This window comes from Aristolochia californica, unplaced genomic scaffold, assembly GCF_029961685.1.
Source record: "Aristolochia californica isolate CCGP_79_NKW_82.1479 unplaced genomic scaffold, dmAriCali1.0.hap1 SCAF_4, whole genome shotgun sequence".
Classification (NCBI taxonomy): domain Eukaryota; kingdom Viridiplantae; phylum Streptophyta; class Magnoliopsida; order Piperales; family Aristolochiaceae; genus Aristolochia; species Aristolochia californica.
Window position 1 is genome coordinate 45,310,716 of NW_027182103.1, and position 19,024 is coordinate 45,329,739.

At 39.1% G+C, this 19,024-nt stretch overlaps 3 protein-coding genes across 6 annotated transcripts; 2 read left to right on the plus strand and 1 right to left on the minus strand.

Annotated features, from left to right (window-relative positions):
• Positions 1-1,320: 1,320 nt before the first annotated feature.
• Positions 1,321-7,221, minus strand: LOC137962705 (protein BIIDXI-like). The gene is made up of 4 exons (XM_068809724.1): positions 6,983-7,221; positions 5,171-5,335; positions 3,822-4,154; positions 1,321-2,042 (listed from the first exon to the last, which is right to left on the minus strand). Exons 1-4 carry the CDS (start codon positions 7,065-7,067, stop codon positions 1,447-1,449), a joined length of 1,179 nt encoding a protein of 392 aa, XP_068665825.1. The 5' UTR covers positions 7,068-7,221; the 3' UTR covers positions 1,321-1,446.
• Positions 7,222-8,919: 1,698 nt separating this feature from the next.
• On the plus strand, positions 8,920-11,471 carry LOC137963836 (DNA-directed RNA polymerases II, IV and V subunit 12). Of its 4 annotated transcripts, none has more exons than XM_068811050.1 (4): positions 8,920-9,026; positions 9,467-9,526; positions 9,640-9,732; positions 11,264-11,471. In XM_068811050.1, exons 2-4 carry the CDS (start codon positions 9,487-9,489, stop codon positions 11,284-11,286), a joined length of 156 nt encoding a protein of 51 aa, XP_068667151.1. In that variant the 5' UTR covers positions 8,920-9,026; positions 9,467-9,486; the 3' UTR covers positions 11,287-11,471. The 4 variants fall into 4 exon arrangements, with proteins under 4 accessions (XP_068667151.1, XP_068667149.1, XP_068667150.1 ...); XM_068811048.1 differs by lacking the exon at positions 8,920-9,026 and adding an exon at positions 9,052-9,152; XM_068811049.1 differs by lacking the exon at positions 8,920-9,026 and adding an exon at positions 9,141-9,224.
• Positions 11,472-12,897: 1,426 nt separating this feature from the next.
• On the plus strand, positions 12,898-13,329 carry LOC137963447 (uncharacterized). The gene has a single exon (XM_068810567.1). It carries the CDS (start codon positions 12,898-12,900, stop codon positions 13,327-13,329), a length of 432 nt encoding a protein of 143 aa, XP_068666668.1.
• Positions 13,330-19,024: the final 5,695 nt, after the last annotated feature.

Consider the following 19,024-nt stretch of genomic DNA (forward strand, 5'->3'; position numbering starts at 1 on the left):
ATCATTCAGCTCACCCATCTTACTTCTTCGACAGCGTGTTTGCTGTCAAGCCAGGAGAAATTGATTGAGCTTCTCAACTTAAGACCAGACAAATATGATGAAAGAGATTAAAATCTCAATCCTCAATCCTCATCCCTATCTTCGCAGGATGATTTGATGTTTTGGGTCGTCCTTCCACTGAGAAGTCACCACGGCCGACTGGAGATCCAACTTTTCATCCATTGCCAGATTCCACAGGTTCGTCTAGATTTGACTAATGAATCGAATTGTTTTGTAAGTTATTTTGCGTCGAATGAATGATCTTCTCATTAAACACGTACAGTACCCGCGCACATGGTAATAGTTTCTCGTTTTGAAACTCCCAAAGTCTCAAATGAATCATTGAATAGGAATCCAGCTTCAGAAACACGTATTTGATGCTTTTCACGAACTCATGAGAGGGCGACACTCTTCTGTATTATCCCTTTCGTGCCAGAGATTGGGAATCTGTAAAAGCAGAGAGATCGACTGCATCCCCATATTGAAAATGTGGGGTGTAGTCTCTGCTCACAAATGCAACCTGATTCACCTCAAACTTGTAAAAGGGGGACACAGACGAAGAGGGGCCAAACCTAGGCAAATTTCTTTCAGCAAGAGAAGGGATGTGGAGCTAATAAGAGTGGAGCGATAACAAATGGTCACTTGAATTCTCTGGTTACTGGTCGTATAAGGGAATCTCCATTGGATGTTCGTATTTCAGTACTCCCACCCATGGATGCGTCTTGAGATCGCAACAATCCGATGATCCCGGCTTTTCTTTTCTGTGGTTCTTCCACGATAATATGTCTGCCTACACTGATAAGACCCATATTATGCGGCTGGTGTTGTTCAATCTCCTACTCTTCTAGTAATTTCTCAAGGAGGTGAAGAGCATCTCAAGATCTTTTATAGTCGACTAGCTCTTTGATCAAATCTGCCACCGCAAAGAAGCATCTGCAGAATGTGGCCAGCTACTTATATCTCTTGGCTGTGTGATACATCCCACCCATAAATAGTGCTTTTCCTACTTGAAAGCTCGAAATTCCCAAGAATCCACGATGACCTTATGGTTATCGTAGTTTCTTGATCAAACTTATCGCCTATCTTGCCCTGCCATTTTACGAAAGATTTGGATGATAAGGAATCATTACATGGTCATCGTGATCCAACTCAATATTCTGAACTTTCAGTCATCACAGAAAGCGGAAACATATAGTTTCGTGGAATAAACTTTGTTTAATCAAGATTCCCACGCCTCTTAATACTGATAAATCGATATAGACTACACATAGCCCAGCCAAAAACAGCAAAATGCGATCATTCATTCATAATCTTATCCCGCTATAATATATTACACGACAAGACTCTTGGTTGCTAACAAGGCACTACAAACGCGAAACCGTAATCAGCAAGGGAAACTTGCAGAATCTAAGCGCAAGCCAAAAACAAAAACAAGATCATTCCCAGTAATCCATGGGCCAACCTCGCACGACCTTTAACCGACCCCGATGCTCCCCACACTCTCACTTCATCGATCACAGGTCCACACAGCGAGCTCTTGTCATCAGTCCTTGTATTGTAATAGACACTGTAAAAAGCAATACGGGACCTCTCAGCTTTCGCCGTGAAAGACAAATTTTGACTCTGGTGAGTTGCATTTCCAATGGACGTGTAGTGAAAGCTCTCTGCTTGATCCCCAGCAAAGGCCATTACTGCCAGGGGCTGCTTGCATGAATCTCCTGCATCCCCTAAAGAAAAGGTGAGGCTGTACTGTTTGTTCGGTGTGGTCTCAACCATTTGAGAGATAATGCCTTCCTTCCCAGAGAGCAACTCAACTGCACGTTTACCTTCGGGTACAGAGTAGTGGTAAGAGTCAATGTATCTGACAGCTCTGTTGGATTCAACTATCCAACCAGGCAAAGAAGAAACCTCTTCGTCAAGGTTTGTAGGAAGTAAGACACCTAAAGAAGTATTTCGGAACATCCATGGGCCTTCCTCAAAGTCTCCATTGATAACGGTATTATCTGCAGCAAGACAAAATAAAAATAATGAGGAACAAATAAAAGACAAACAATTTCCTTAATGAAATCAGGTGAAAATCTAAGACAAATTTCCACTTTTTAATCAGATAAATTTACAGACAGATCTCCCTTTATGGATATAAGCAACTGAAAAAAGGATTTAATTGGAAAGAAACGCTTTAGCAATTGTAAATCAAGTACCACATCTCCAACCACTGTGCGACGGAAGATTTTTCAAGGACGTGGCAATCTTGGGTTTTTCGACAATCCTATTTCTTATGACTACCACATTTGCACCAGTATTTGATGGAAAAATTTAATGGAAGTGACAATCATGGGTTTGCAATGATCCTATTTTTTATGTATAAATTCAGATTACATGATATAGAAGGTATAATTCTAGTCACACCTGAGAGACTGGCAAAAGTTTTTGCCACTAAACAAGTACAAGGGATATGGGCTTTGAAGCAGGGTTTACAGTTCCAGTTAAAGGTTCGCATTCATCCACATGTTCGGGTCCACATCCATTCCGCAAGAATGTTGGTCTAAAAAAACAGCTCTACTATTCTAGGCAAATTAAAGCAAGTCTCAGCATATCCATAAGATCTGCTCATAGTTTTTATCACAATATCTATACACACAGTTAGTCCCGCATTTGGCTTATCCCACAAATTTTAGTAGGACCGAGACTTATTACTTAAAGACACCTGATAAAGGCACCACTGGAGATATTAAGGTAAAAATTGTTGGCAGAGACCTCTAGAGAAACAATTGATAAACAGGGGCTGGAGTGGTTGAAGAATTACATGGAAACAATGATCATAACAGTCAAAGCCGTTTCCAACAAGACTAAACCCAAGACAACCTGTTTAATTACCAAATTCTTTTACTGAGCTCAAATAAAAACCTGATTGTTCAACACATACAATTGTAGAGTTCTTCTCACAAATTTCTAGGTCCCTTTTATACAAGTTGTCTTTTGGAACTATTGGTGTGACTATAACAAGAGAACTTCAACCACAGGCAATCTTATTGCCAATTTGAAATGTCGTTGCGGATGTAGTCCATAAATAGTAAATAGTGTGAAGTTGGGTCCAAGGCCTATCCCAAAATGACTAGCCAACTTAAGAACCTTTTTCCCAACTAATAACCTCAAAATTTTTATACCCACTAATCTACATGAGACTATTCCTTAACACTCTCCCTCACAGCTCTCTTTTGTGGCTCTACATGTGGATAATGTGGGTGGAGGCCCACATATGAGTACCTGCTCTGATACTATGTGAAGTTGGGTCCAAGGCAATCCTAAAATGACTAGCCAACTTAGGAACCTTTTTTCCAACTAATAACCTCAAGATCTTTGTACCCACTAATCTATGTGGGACCAGATCACCGTTCTCCTTAGAGAATCAAGGATTAAGAAGAACTATCAATGACCACTAAGTGTGTATAATTTTGAAAGTATTAAATCTCACAGAAAATCATATAAGGAGCTAATGAAGGCTCGATGTTACAGCCAAAAACAGGAACAAAGAAAAGCTCCATGTTACAGTTATTCTAAATGAAACTTAGAAGTTCCACACAAGATCGAGAAGAGAGGTTTCACACCTGAAATGCTTGCTTCAAATTTCTTTTGCTAATTATATAAGCTATGCTTGCCAATTAACATTAGGTGGAAACAGGTCAAATAAATCTCCTAGTGTTCTATCATTTCCCCGTAAAATATCATCACCCATTTTCACTAAGAAACAGAAATAATATGAAAATAAATATGATTCATACCTTTGGGTCTATCAGGAGTGAAGAGCTTCTTGATAGCAATGTCATCAAGGATTGGCCCACAAGTGGGGTCATCTTCCATGCCAGGGTTCCGAAAGGTGAGTCGGACATCATCTGAATCAACCAGGAAAGCCAAAGCATATGGATCCCAGCCCTCAATATTATAGAGGGTTTGGAGATCAACGTTATGAGAAGAAGATGGAACAGAGACATTGATAGATTCCAACTGGGCACATGTTCGTGCTGCACTAAAAGTGACAGAGTAGATTGATCCTTTCTCCACCTTAATGTCTTGGCTCACCTCTGCATCATTACCCAGCCTTACAGCATGCAGACCTAATATACCATTTCAAACCGATATAATCAGTCAGTAACTTGGTAATTGAAAGCCATGAAGATTCTGTTGAGTAACTTAACCAACACAATAGCACCATGCAGAGCAACCCCCTATATGGACAATGATATAGCTCTTAAGCAAATAGAAGTGCCTCATGGGCCTACTGGAACTATCTAGCTTAGGAACAACATACATTAGTCATTTCATGGTCAACATTTGGCACAATATAATATCCAATATATAGGGATGGAACTTGTGGACAGAGTTAAATGTAAAGCTCAAAGTTGAATCGATCAGCACCCCAGGATACACACTTGGATTTATTCACCAACTATTAAAAGCATGCTCTCAAAGTGGACCTAGAAGAATCAGTTAAACTTACATCCTTCAACTTGAAGCCATCAGCCACCCCAGAATCATTTGTTGAATCACTACCCATCCCAAACTCTTGACTACTGAGATTTGACTTCAGCCTATTACAACATGCTACTGCCTCATCTAACATAGATCAGATGATAGATTAAGCCATTTTTTGGGCTGCCTGTATCCGAATTGCCTACCCTGTACTTTGTGCTAAAGTCTCACATTGTTGTTGCCCCTTCTTTAAAACAGCAACAAGGTGGTCAGGTCTTTCAAGCACAATAGTTCCTGACCAAACAATTCATAAATGCTTGGATGATCCCTTCTTAGGCAGAACAGGGTAGACGGAAATTCTCTCTCTAGTACTCTCAGGCTACAATAAGACTTCACAATCGAGAACAGGAAACCAGAAGCAGGGAGGCTGGAAGCATATTTTACTACAGCCATTACTATAGAAGCTAATACATGTTGGTTATATAAGAACCCCTGTACTCATCTATTTCCAGTCTCACCCTGTGCTAAGATAAGTGTTGTAGGCAGCAGCAAAATAGATGGAAGTTTTTACATACTGCAAGTCAAAAGCACTTCTGCAAGGTTTTAATCTCTACTTTAAAAGTATGAAAAAGAGACTGGAACTGTGTTCCTCAATCTTTACCTTTAGGTACAATAAGAAGCATTCCCCCCTGTTTTTGGCCCGACTCCACAAGCTCAACTGTTCCATTTGTAATCCAATTGGGAATAGCTGACGTCACTTCTCCGAGACCAGAGTCAGGAAATCCATCTGGCGGTGGGGTTTCAAAATCACCATTCACAAGCAAACCTGCAGTGTAAAAAAGAAATGCAGATAATTATATGGACTCTACATCGTTGCTAATTAACAAAAACTCAAATGGCTCCTCATTGATGAGTCGACTCAGCCTAGCTTCGACTCTTAGAACAGCTGAGCTCGTCTCTCATGATTTGCATCAAACACAGGACGGCCTGTTACATTATTGCTTGTAGCGATAGGGCGATTGATTTATACCACCAAACCACAACAAAAAATAATAATAAGAAGACGGGTCCCTTGAGTCTTTCCCGCGTGAAATCAAGTACTTTCTTCAGGGGGCATTCAACAGGTATTTAATAGGAAAAATAAGGACAGAAATCGAAGGCAGAAAACGAAAAGTTAGACAGCTGTTCTATCAGTGACAAAGTAAAAGAGCGGTATCTCATTCTCTTCTGTATTTACGCCCTCCAAGCCTATGAGCTTGTTGAGGAAACGATTTTTAGTTTCGCAGAAACGCGGTTTGCTACTCGATGGGACGACCCGCGTACCAAACGGAAAATGAAGAACTAATGGGGCATCCAGCTTTCCTCCAATTTCGAGTGCCGAAGCTGCCCCGACCCCATTGAAGAACTTAAAATTGCTGCTTTGCAGCTTCGTGACAAAACGAGTACTAAGGCAATTTCGCGGCCGCATTAATGGACAGAATTGCAAATGCAGCAACTTTACCCGCCGTAGATATGAGTTCCTAAGAAGGGTTCTCTCGTCACACACGATTAAGTTGAAAAAACTCCCATGGCCCAGGAATTGCTAAACACTCAGAGGCTTGAGGAGTGAAAGACTTGAAGAAATGACAAAACGATCCCCAAATTCTTTTACGATTTAAACTACTATGTGGTTCTCTGAAACATCAACGTCCTGGTAACTGGTTATTCAACTTTCTGTAAAGAATATCAACTTGTTTCCTCGGCTACAATTGAAGTAACACCTTCTCTTTGCGTTTAAAACTATTTCTATTGCCATGACATAGTCTAAAATCAACTATTCAAGTACTACATCGGTCGGATGCTGTAAGAAAAATACATGTTTGAAGGACTCTGCTAATGATTAATGAATGTCATGGCATGCACCGAAAGTTGTTCGATTTTTTTTCTTATAGAACAGAGAATGCAACTTCCGATGTGATTCTTTGAAATGCATAAGATCCTCAGAGAAAAAAGCTGAGAATGCAACTTCCGTTGTAATTCATTTACCGCTTAACAGTTAAATTGAGTATACACAACAACAAGGAGAGATTAATGAAGCTATTTTCCGATGAAGAGTTGGAAAATCCTTTTTTTTTACGTAAAGATTAGTCCACAGCACAATAAAATTCCATAGAGAAATTGTCCTATTTCAGAAAAAAAAAAAGTACGTCATCATCACTTATCTTCCGGCAGCTTTTTAGAAAAATGGCTGAGGATTTCCCATCCGAAAGCACATTTCGAACATGAACCCATTTTTTCCAACCGAAAATGCTGAAGAAGCAGAGAGGAAAAAGAAGTCCCAATCCGGTTTAAAAATTTCAGAGGATTCGAAAGGAAAAACGCGAACCCCTGGATCAATGATTTTCGACTAAAAAAAAAAAAACGGACAAGTACCAAAAGATAGCTGATGTAAAGACCAGTTTCGTCAGCGAAAATGGGGCATTATGATACATACCATCGTCTGCAACAACTAGAGTGGAGCAAGCAAGTAAGATGAACGAGAAGCTAGTCCAGCAGCTCCAACCCGAAAGCCGAGTCATTTTCCAAGCTGCGTAGATACGCTGCTGGTTTGGGTTTGGAGAGAAGGGAAGCTTCCTCCTCTCCCAGTCTCCTTTCGTCCCCACGATGGAAGGAATCAAGGATGTATGAAGAGTAAAGAGTAAAGACTAAAGACTGAAGAAAGCCCTGCCGCTTTTTATCGACGATCGTTTCAGGGCTCAGGCTTTCAGCTTTTCGTCTTTATCTTGAAATCACATTTGTGCTTTTACTTTTACACAGTGTGTACTGAGTAGATACTGTTGAATTTAGAACAGAGCAACTGGGCTTGTCAGAAATTCCAATTTTTTAATCGAAAAGAAGCTCATAATAGTGTTCCAGTGTGTTTTGAGCTTTCCGTTTGTTTTTTTTACCTCCTCGGATCTCCAGATAATTTAATTTTCTTCCATCAAAATTACTAAACCGCCACTTAATTTCCACGAGTGAAGAACCCGAACCAAAAGAGCCCCATGCCCGAGTCTTTTCTTCTTTATTTTGTGTTCCGACATAAGATCGCAAATGTCATTTTATCCAGAGCTGATGAATGGAGCAACATCCGTCATGAAACGCGTTCTTCTTCAAGATAACGAAGAGGACAACTCAAGCTGTCGCTTTGTGGGAATGAAAGACCTCAGTGTAGAATCTCCCAGCTCATTTTTTGTCAATTCCTTTGGTTCAGACAATGCTCCGACGTGATCCAGTCGTCATATGTCGACTCGAGGTAAGCAGATTAACATAGAAGAATCCTACATCTATTAGAATAATATGTACGAGCAACCCCTTTCCGCTAAGTTTGAAAAGCAACCAGACCAGTATCTCGAGACGAGGATGATGTTAATCTAAAGAGTATCATATGCTCGATGAAATGCGGCTTCGAGCAATCCCACCAACCCTTGCCCATTATATGTTGGACAAAGAGTAGTCGAGAGGATCGCGAAATGCCAATTCAAGAATCCAGTCCAGGAGCGATGATGCAGCAGTATGTAGTTGGGACTTGGGGGGTCCCGCCTTTGATGAGAAGGTAAGCTGGCACCTACCTACTCCACTGGATCCGCCATTTAAATTCTGTGGAAGATGAATTGAATACGAAATTCATGGTCAAGTATCATAACTGATATATGATAAATATGTCCAGCAACCAGCAGGTGTAACATATTAACCCTATCAGACTCCACATTTTTAACACTTGCACCGTAATTCGATAAAAGTTGAGTTAGTTCCTTGGAGACTGTACTAGTGGTTCCAGTTGGAAGCTATTTGAGCATCACTGGAAAGCCAAAAAGAAAAAGAAAAAACGGAAGAGATGGGTGTGAAAGCATCAAAGCGGGAAAATCCTTTGATTGAGGAAGCTGCTTCAGAATCCGCGGATTGGGATTGCTTTTAATGCTTGTTGCAGCGAGAGGGAAGGAGAAGAATCAAAGCGGCTCCACCACACGCGCTTCCGCATCGGCCACTGAACAGTGACGTACTGTTCGTTCTATTCTAACATGCGTGGGACCTTACGTCAAAGAACAGAAGACGCAACAAGCAGGGAATCTTTGCTCCCATCCAGAAGATGTGGCTACCGCACTAAAAAGCTGAGGCGCTGCTGTTATCTGGCAGTCAGGTCGGCAGTTCACCGGTATCTGGCAAATGGTCGAATAATATACTAAACTTTGGTTTGATCGACGCAGCGGGGAGGTTTCCAGTGACCTTGCCATGGAAGGCATCGGGCAACTCCGTCTCCCTTCGTCTCGGGATGAGGTTGAATCTTGTCCCCCGTATTTTGGGTCGGGTCGAATCACGTTCCCTGCCAAACCTATCCCGATGCCCACCCGAGAAAGAAAAAGCGGAGCAACCCTCTCCGTTAGTCTTGACTCCTTTTGTTTATTGGCAAAGACCAGGGATGGGTATCGGAAGCCGAGGCCTGTGGGCCGAGTTGGTTTGGCCCATGTGTTGGCGGACTTTATAAACGATTTTGCCGCGTAATCCTTTTCTTTTCTTCGCACTTCATTTGCTATTAAATTACAAGTTAAAGTCTTCTTCTTACGATTCTGAATTGTATGAAGTCGGACTCCCCAAGCTTGTAGTCTTGCCCTAGTCTCTCTCCTGTAAGTTTCTGAAGATATCGTTTGCTCTGGCTGCAAAATTTGGAAACTATCTGAAGATTATTGAATTTCAGTGTATTTTTCTTCGATTTCTGCATTCTTGCTTTAATATTCCGAATCGCTTGCTTGATTCTTTGCGGTCAATTTCATAGGTTATCAAAGCTTCTCTCCGTTCATTTTTTTTTTTATTTCCAGACCTTTCTTTTTAATTTTTTTTCTTGTTGGGAGATTGATCGTCTGCGTTTCTATTATATGAGGCCGATGAGTACGCTTTGCTAACTTTATTTCTTCTTTTTCTTTTTTTTGCCAATTTTCAGAGACCTGTCATCCGAAGGTTATGGATCCTCAACCGGAACCAGTGAGCTATATATGCGGAGGTAACTCGTACTCCGCTTATTGTAAACCCGTTACTGTTCTTCCGCTATCACCATCTTTCTTTTTGCTTCCTGACATGGTGGTGGTATTTCTTAATTTGATTCCTGTTTTGTAGATTGTGGAGCAGAGAACACCCTCAAGCCTGGAGATGTGATTCAATGCCGTGAATGTGGTTATCGTATTCTGTACAAGAAGCGCACTCGTAGAAGTATGTAAAATCTCTGTTCTTTAGTTATTGGAGGTGGTTTATGTCTGTTTATGTTCTGACAATCTTTACGAGGAACATGATCTGCAGGTCAAACATAAGATGTGCATGTGATTATTTAGCAAACATGTGGCTGGATATTGCAATGTGTCTGAATATTAGCTGGCTTATGATATACATTTTAATCTCAGTTCTTGCATTATCATCATTTTCCCTATCGTCCGGCAGCACAGTTGATGCAGATGCCTTTTCCCAAGATTGGCTTATCTCTTCCTAAGAATAAGTAGGAGTTTGGTTGTATTGGTTTATATTATATGTTGCATTGTTTCTCAAAAATTGCCAGATAACTAAGTTTGGATCATGGATGCAGTATAAAGGGCCAAAAATCTACTCGTGCTAGTTCTTTAGCTTGAGGATGCCGAATAATAAAGAGAAAAGAGAGGAGTTAATGGATAATAAAAAGAGGAGTTATTAACTGGAGTTTGTTTGGCTTCTGTGGGTAATCTTAGAAGAAAGCATAGTCTTGACTAAGACATATAGTTTGAAGGCCTAACAACAATATAGCTTATTACCCATTCACTTTTTTTATTTCTATTTATAGGGCCTGGTGATTTAGTTGTGGGTACACCTGGTATTATGCTAGTCAATTTATGTAAAACGATGAATTACAATCTAAAGGTCAAAAATTATGTCAACATGAAATTGAGTGGGATTAATAATAGCCTTTGGTGTCTGAGATCAAGTTTAGTTGTCTTCTGCTGCACTATACTTCTTATTAGACAGCGGAATGCTGAGATTTGTAAGAGAATTCATGACTGATTGTTGAAATTGCAAATCACTTGGCAGAAATTTGGTGTCCATGTGTCATGTTAATAGAGATTCAATCAAGCAAACCTTTCATTACTGTTTGATGAAGTAGCAAATCACTTGGCGGAAACTTGGTGTCCATGTGTCATGTTAATAGAGATTCAATCAAGAAAACTTTTGATTACTGATTGTTGAAGTAGGAAATCACTTGGCAGAGACTTGGTGTACATGTGTCATGTTAATAGAGATTCAATCAAGAAAATTTTTGATTAATGGTTGTTGAAGTAGCAAATCACTTGGCAGAAACTTGGAGTCCATGTGTCATCTTAGTAGAGATTCAATCAAGAAAATTTTTGATTAATGGTTGTTGAAGTAGCAAATTACTTGGCAGAAACTTGGAGTCCATGTGTCATCTTAGTAGAGATTCAATCAAGGAAGCTGTGCTTCTGATTGTAGTAATAGATAAATGGGGTCCATTCACCTGCACAAAGTTTGAGAAACCATTTACTTAAGTTCCTCAGTCACAGACCACATTCATTTATTACGTTAATTTTTTTGTCAAATAAGATCATGTTAAATGCACGTGGTGTTGCTGTTGGATTTCTCTTCTTTTTCTCTTTTAAATTCTTTCACACAGATGGATTTTCATTGAATTTTATTTACTGCTAGTTAGCTCTCATTTTCCCGTTTAGATGGTCTACTAACATACCCCTTGCTCTTGTTGCAGTTGTTCAATATGAAGCGCGCTAAGGAGAACTGAAAACGGAAGCAGCAACTGGCTAATGTTTTGTTCATGAAGTGTCTCAAAAACGTATTTATATGAAAAACGGTATATGACGATGTAGATGTTTACATTATGTAAAGCACATTTTACACGAATATGCCTCAGACACCATTGCTTTTCATGAATGTAGATCTTTACATTATGTAAAGCACATTTTACATAGTAGGATTAGCTTTGGTGATTATAAATCAGCATGAAATTATAAGCCATGTGAAGTCAAATAGCTATGACGATGTCTTGATTGCAAACAGTAGAAGATAACTTAATAAGCTGAAATGGTATTGAGGATATTTCTTATGCACAACACTAAGCAAAAAAGCACCCTGGTTTCTTCCTGACTTTCCTGTTTGTCATCAGCTTTTTCACTTCCAGAGCTTCTTTTCATCTCTTTCCAAGAGGAAAACATGTTCCACAGAAGTAAATTCCATCCTCAGCTGGTTCTAGTTCATTTATCTTCTTTCCTGCTACAGCTAATTCCATGTTTCCCAGAACCAAACAAGCACTCATCAGTGACCTCCAGATGACTCCATCTGGTTCTACATTCGTTCCTTCTTTAGTTCCCTGTGCATCATCTAGATGGCCTGCACGTCCTAGAATATCCACCATACACCCATAATACTCCAGTTTGGGTTCCAAGTGGTATGTCACTTCATCTGGTTCTACATTCGTTCCTTCTATAGTTCCAAGTGGTATGTCACTTCGTCTTCTCCCTATCCACGTTGAACGACTATTTTAGATTTAAATCGCAGTGTCTGCAACCATAGCGCCATGACCCACCGACTTGAAGAAGCAGTGAATGTCAACTTTCAACGCGGAGAGGCCAAACGAGGAATCGCTATCCGGCTAACCGCTGCACATGCCTTTTTGGTGTGATCCAGCAACCTGAAGAAAGACAATCAGAAAAGCGAGGACGAGGACAGGTGGAGGGGCTGCGGTGCAAGGAGACACGCATCGTTTGTTTGGCTTTTCCTCTGCTTATCTTTAAACCAGTGGTGTGCTGCATCATGGGGTATTTCGAAGTGCTCCGTCAAGGGTCGAGAATGGGGGAGGTGGAGGGACAGTTGTGCGACGTTAATAAAGCAGACGATCGATCAGTCGGTCCACCGAATTTCCTCGACTGCCCTTACCTTGCTTCAATTACTTCTGCTCACTGTTCATAATTAATCCAGGACAAGATCAGTGATCACCCCCCCTCTTTCCTGGAAAATGGACGAAACACTGGCGGTCCCATTAAGAAAATAAAGAAACTTTAGTCGGTAAGCCATGGGTGCTTCAATTAACGAAAAACAGTCCGGAAATCGCATCCAGTTCCTCTTCTTTCTCTCTTACTCTGCTCTCCTCAAAATGGGCCAGAAATCCTAATTTGGAGGCGGCCATTATATGTCTGATTACAAGTAAAATCAATGAAGCTCCAGGGGTATTTCCGTAATGCATCTCCACCGTCCATACCTCAACGACTATTAAAGCCAAGCCGCACCGCAAGCGTGGGCCTCAACAAGTTGATCGCCCCTCTTCTCCTTTCCCGTCAAGCCAGAAACTCCCTCCAAGAGTTAAAAATATCCAGTGATCCGCCTAACATGTCGACTCAGTTGATCGCCAGCCACCGCGAGAACGCCGAAATCTACCACGGGGACGCCATTTGCAAGCAGAAATCCATGGAATTGCTTGAGGAACTCAACCTTCCCAAGGGTCTTCTTCCCCTCAACGATGTCGTCGAGTGCGGGTACAACCGGCAGACGGGCTTCGTCTGGCTCATCCAGAAGAAGAAGTGTGAGCACTACTTCAAGAAGATCGGCCGCCAGGTGTCCTACGGCACCGAGGTCACCGCCTTCGTGGAGAACCGTCGGAATAAGAAGATGACCGGTGTCAAAAGCAAGGAGCTCCTCATCTGGATCACCCTCTCCGAGATGCTCATCGAAGATCCTTCTTCGGGGCAGATTACCTTCAAGACCCCCACGGGTCTCGGCCGAAGCTTTCCCGTCTCGGCCTTTGAAGTCGAAGCCAAGTGAGGTTATGCTCTGAACCAAGAAGTTTTATCTGGGTGATAATCAGTCATGTTAGTTGGGTCGGTTAATAGGGATAAATGCAGGAAGAAACAAAGTTAAGACTGTATGCTGCCTGAGGAGGATGAATGACTCCACACAGTAGTATTTTTTATCACTCGAGTTCAGTCGATTAATGCTGTTCTATTTTCTACATTTTTAATTCATCGATTTCATCATGGTAGTCGTTTTACCGTATTTCCGTATTCGCATCCACTTTTCCCTTGGCTCTGAAGCTACTTTATCCATTTGATACGCAAGAATTAAAAATGGGTTGTTGACTTCTTAATGAGATTCGGAAAGCCGGGACTGGTCGCTGTTCAACTGTACAAGTGTCGATCCGCAGCGATTTTTAATGAGTAATTTACTGAAACCAGAACAAAATAGGGGTAGTATGTTTCCTTTAGCTTCAGAACGTGATACGCAGATGACGGCACGGAGTTGGTCAGGCAAGGTTCCGTTACAACCTCTACCATTGGATTAACCAGCAAGGAGAGAGAGAAGAGCAGAAGAGGGGCGTGAGTTCAGTCCAGACCATACGGAGAACGAAATCATGTTATAGAAGGAAGGTAATTCAGAGAGTGTGCTGGGCAGGATGTTTTTCTGCTAGCTTCCTCTATTGTGGTGTCACGTTCAAGTTATTGATATGGCTGAAAGATCAATTGCAATACTTGAGTGAGCTTGAGCGAGATTTAAAAACAAAAAAATTTGAACATTGTACGCATGAGTTCTATAATGACAATAAACTACAAATATAAATGCTTCCGTTCTGTAACCAGCTAAGGATATTAATACTTCACAATTCCTAGAGATAGGTCTTTTAAATGATGATCCCAAGTTAAAGAAGACATAAATTTCCCTCCCCCCTAACAAAAATAGAGTTTTAATTGCTAACTGTCGCAATTTCAACTACAGTGATCCGAATACATTGGGAGGGGGGGTTAGTCAACTTGAAATCTGAGATGAAGATTAATCGTATTACGCCCTTCATCAATTGAAGTCGTTAGTGGAGCACAGATGACATTTCATCTAGATGTTGGGGATGAAGCGGTCCTCCATTCAAGTGGTTTTTGACCTTTTTTTTGCCATTCATCCAAATGCATGACGCGTGGGGGTTTGAACCTGCGACATTTTTTTCCCCCTCTCTCGCGCGTCCTCATTGTCATTTTTTCCTCTCTCATTTCCCTGCACCACCGACGTCTCTGCTCCCTCTCTTCTCTCAAACTCTCCTCTCTGGCCTCTATCTCTGCTCCCTCTCGTCTTCGGCCTCTGTCTCTCGTTCCTCGGACTCACCCTCTCTCTTGCACCCACTCTCTCATCTCCGTGCCTCCCTCCCTTCTCTCGGCTCGCTCTCCGTTTTTCTCTCTAGCTTCTCCCTCTCTCTTATCCTTCTCGACCTCCCTTTCTTCTCTCTTCACCCTCTCTTCTCCCTTTCAGCCTCCCACTCCCCTTTTCTTTCTCGCTATTCTCCTTTCCCCCAAAATACCTTCTGATTTCGTTTGATTTTCCCATTTCGGCTTCGATTTCCCCATTTACTCTATTGTATTAGTGATTTAATAGTGATAATTAAATTATTATTAACTCAAACACTTGGTTTAATTAACTCATTTTTATAATTAATAAAATCAATGGTTGTATATTTAATGGAAAAATATTTTAAATTAATAATATGTAAAAATATATAATGTGTTAAAGTTAGTATTTGATAGATTTTTCCTATTTAATCATGACTTTTTTATGTTAAAGAACACCATATATTATCAATACATTAATAACTTAGATGTATTAAATTCGTTTATGTTATTTTTAACGTTATTTTTTTTTATGATTAATCATGTGCATAGTTAATTGACTCACGTAATTACAATATTAATGTACAATAAACAATAATCTTTAACTAATATAATATATAATTAAATTAATTAGTACATTAATATATTTGAGTTATACATTAAATTAGTTATTCGTGTAGTAATAATAATTATTTTACCTAATTTAATATTTAAGTAATATATTTTAATTAAGTATACTTAACAAGTTACTAATTCTCTTAGTTTCTGCGTTTTCCTCATTTGGGGGCACTAAAACTGAAAATTGTTTGTCAGTGGACATGAACTTGTCCACACTAACACCCATTTCGAAGATGAAGATCATGTAGATGTATGAAATGAAAAAGAAGATCAAGATCAAGATCAAATTTTTAATTTGTTGACTAACCCCCCTTAAGTGAACGAGGCATATAGTGAGACAAATACCTCATCATTTTGCAGTACTTTGTTCATGAGGCAATTCATGGCGGGAAGCTGCAAAACTAGTAAAGAGAGTACCATGTAAAACTCTTAAAATTGCGTTGCTTCTGGGTGTGTATTTACTCAAGCATCCGTTATAAGTAGAGAAGACAAACACAATCATAGAATTTTGCAATTTGCATAGGTTAAAACTGCAAAATTTAATTGATATTAGTTATGGTAACTAGGGGTGGCATCGAGCCGAGCCGAGCCGAGTCGAGTCGGAACCTGCTTATGTTCGAGCCGAACTTGATTTAAATATTTCGAACCGAGCCGAGCCTCAAGCCTAAAATTGTTATCGAGCTCGAGCCCAACGAGTTAAAGCCGAGCTTCGAGCTGAGCTCGAGCCTCAACATACATTTAAAACTTTTCAAAAAAATATATAACGAATAAAATGTATATAAATTTATGCATACATTTTACATAAAATTGGGCATAACCTATATATATAATACGTGTATAAGATTGGGCATAACCTCTACTTAAAATTGAGCATAATCTATATATATAATACTTGTATAAAATTCGGCATGACCTCTACTTAAAATTGGGCATAATCAATATATATAATACCCACATAAACACTCTATAAAATTATCTATACATTCCATAAATATTCCATGAAATTGCTTATACACTCCATAAAATAGTCTAAACACTCCATACACTACATAACATTATAAATAAACTCCATATAATAATCAAACACAATAAAATTAAATGAAATATCACTATCAATTTACAATCACCCAAATAAAAATTATAAATCCTTTAAATTACTATTAGAGACTTACTAAAAAATTACAAGAAATATTTTAAATTTTTCTTAGGAAAGTTAAATGGACCTCTTATTGCTTTTTCTAAGGAAATAAATAAAAATTAATAATTAATCTAATATATTATTATACTTATCGATAAATTTTTAATCACATAAAATGTCAAACACAAAATTACTATAAAAATTGCCTCATGCTTAAAGTATTATATTATCAACTATCAAATACTTATTCAAATTTTTTCTATGTGGTTTTCTAACCCATCTTGGCAAGAAAATCTTACTTAGAAAATTATATGATTTTTTAAAAAGAATTTATAATTAAAAAATATTTTGAAAAAACCTGAGGCACTAATGGTCTCTATATTTCTACTAAAAATATTTTTTAACATTTATTGAAAAAACCACTAATAGTCTCTAGAAACGTGTTTCTACTAAAATATCTTTTCAATTTCTTTAAGAGCCATGATGAAGGGACAAAGAGTTTTTTTTCCCTTGTTTATGATCTCACACGTAGGGGTGGCTTTGAATAAATTATATATAAATTATGCATATATTTTTTAAAAATATAATGATAGGAGAGGTTTAGGATTTAGTTTCAATAATGGATTAAAATATACCAATATTAATCTTTTTTACTCCAATTGTTGTCTAGCTTGTTTTATAATTTTTGAATCTAGCCATAATTTATTATGGCCTCCTTAATGCCCCTAGATGAAAATTTATATTCTAGGAAAAACTAAAAATATTTTTCCTATGATACATATTCCCAAAAAACCCTTTAAATAAAATCTTATTACTATTAGTGACTTATTAGAAAATTACAAGAAATATTTTAAAATTTCTTAGGAAAGTTAAATGGATCTTTTATTGTCTCTTCTAGGGAAATAAATAAAAATTAATAATCAATCTAATATATTATTACACTTAACGATAAATTTTTAATTAAATAAAATATCAAACACAAAATTGCAATGAAAATTGTTTCATGCTAAAAGTATTACAACATCAACTGTTAAATACTTATTCAAAAAATTTCTATACAGTTTTCTACCCCATCTTGGTAAGAAAATCTTACTTAGAAAATTATATATTTTTTAATAAAAAATTTCAATTACAAAAATATTTTAAAAAAATGAGACACTACTAGTTTATAGAACTTATTTCTATAAAATTTATTTTAATTTTTTTCGAGAGAAAAAAGTTATTTTTTTTTTACTTTATGACGTGCGAGATCATCCTCGCGCAGGGGAGGGGGGAGATTATTTCTCCCCTAATTTCTCCCCTGAACTTAGGTTCTGGTTTTCCGCCGAGACGACATGGAGGGAAGGGGGTTACGGCGCCGGGGAGGACCTATCGTCGGGGATGACGGCTACGACAGAGGCGACGACGACGGAAACATAGGCGACTGCGAGGAGAGGAAGAAATCGAACGGACGGCCACAGAGGCGACCGTCGAGTAGCTGCGACGGCGGTAGAGACGGCTGGCGAATAGCTGCGACGGCGACAACAGCCGACGGGAGGGGCTCGACGGTGACGAAGGGAGGAAAAATTTTCCCCCCCTAGCTCTCGATCCCACTTCCCCGCTCCCAATCTTGATACCGATCCGACTCACCTCGAGCCGGCTCGCGAGCCGACGAACCAAACCTGACTTCGGTCGAGCTCGGCTCGTTAAGGTAAACAAGCCAATTTCGGTGCTCGAACTCGGCTCGAGCTCGATAAATAACGAATCGAACCGAGCCGAACTCGAGCCAGCTCGGTTCAAAGCCACCCCCTAATGGTAACTGCGAAACCGGTTGAAAAAAATAAAAAATACATATAACACCAACTCATCTTACTTGAACAGACCAAATGGGAGCACAAGGATCAGTTAGACATAACATAAACTCAAATGAACAAATTAGATAGGTCCAAGGAAATGGTAAAATAAAAACAAGACGAGACATGAGAAAACTAGTTCAAATAAACAAAAATGAACATTACAGTGTTTACCACCTGATCCAACAATATAAGCATTTCTAACTTGTAAAATACCCACAGCTTCAATTCTCTTGTAAAGAGAAAATGATGAGTTAACTAAATTGACTCTCAATGAATATTCTCTCTTTTGGTTGCATGAAGGAACACCCCACATGGCAGCTTGGATAAGAATGCATTACACTCAACATAAGGTCACAAAGAGATTGTTGGGCTAGAAAGAAAGCAAGTCTGGCGTTGTCCTTTACAATCCTTGTTTTCTGTTTGCAAAGTCATTATTTATTTATTTCTTTATTTCTTGTACCTAACGTCTTGTCCTTGTAAGCCATAAAGGTTAAGATCAGCTTCTTCATACCATTTTTTATTTTTGCTGTTAAATGTTCACTGGAAGCTCTCCCTGTTCTCTTTCTTTTTATATCCAGTCAACTTTCTTTGCAATTGGTCCCTCAGTAAAATCTAAATTCTGAGTTGTTTGCTTCCTCTTCTGAAAAAATTCTTTTCTTCATTAAATTAGTACTCTTTTAACTTTTTATTCTAGTCAAATCCATTCATGAAGTCTGTCAATAAACAATTCAACTTCATGTACTACATTTATTTGCGATCTCCAAAGGTCTGTACCAATG

Bases quoted from the DNA above. Each gene is read 5' to 3' on its own strand.
- LOC137962705 (XM_068809724.1), bottom strand. From the start codon at position 7,067: ATGACTCGGCTTTCGGGTTGGAGCTGCTGGACTAGCTTCTCGTTCATC. The intron at 4,155-5,170 runs GTAAAGATTGAG...ATGGTATATTAG, and splicing joins GCTTCTTATTGTACCTAAAG to GTCTGCATGCTGTAAGGCTG. The intron at 2,043-3,821 runs GTATGAATCATA...GTCTTGCTGCAG, and splicing joins CACTCCTGATAGACCCAAAG to ATAATACCGTTATCAATGGA.
- LOC137963836 (XM_068811050.1), top strand. From the start codon at position 9,487: ATGGATCCTCAACCGGAACCAGTGAGCTATATATGCGGAG. The intron at 9,527-9,639 runs GTAACTCGTACT...CCTGTTTTGTAG, and splicing joins AGTGAGCTATATATGCGGAG to ATTGTGGAGCAGAGAACACC. The intron at 9,733-11,263 runs GTATGTAAAATC...CTCTTGTTGCAG, and splicing joins CAAGAAGCGCACTCGTAGAA to TTGTTCAATATGAAGCGCGC.
- LOC137963447 (XM_068810567.1), top strand. From the start codon at position 12,898: ATGTCGACTCAGTTGATCGCCAGCCACCGCGAGAACGCCGAAATCTAC.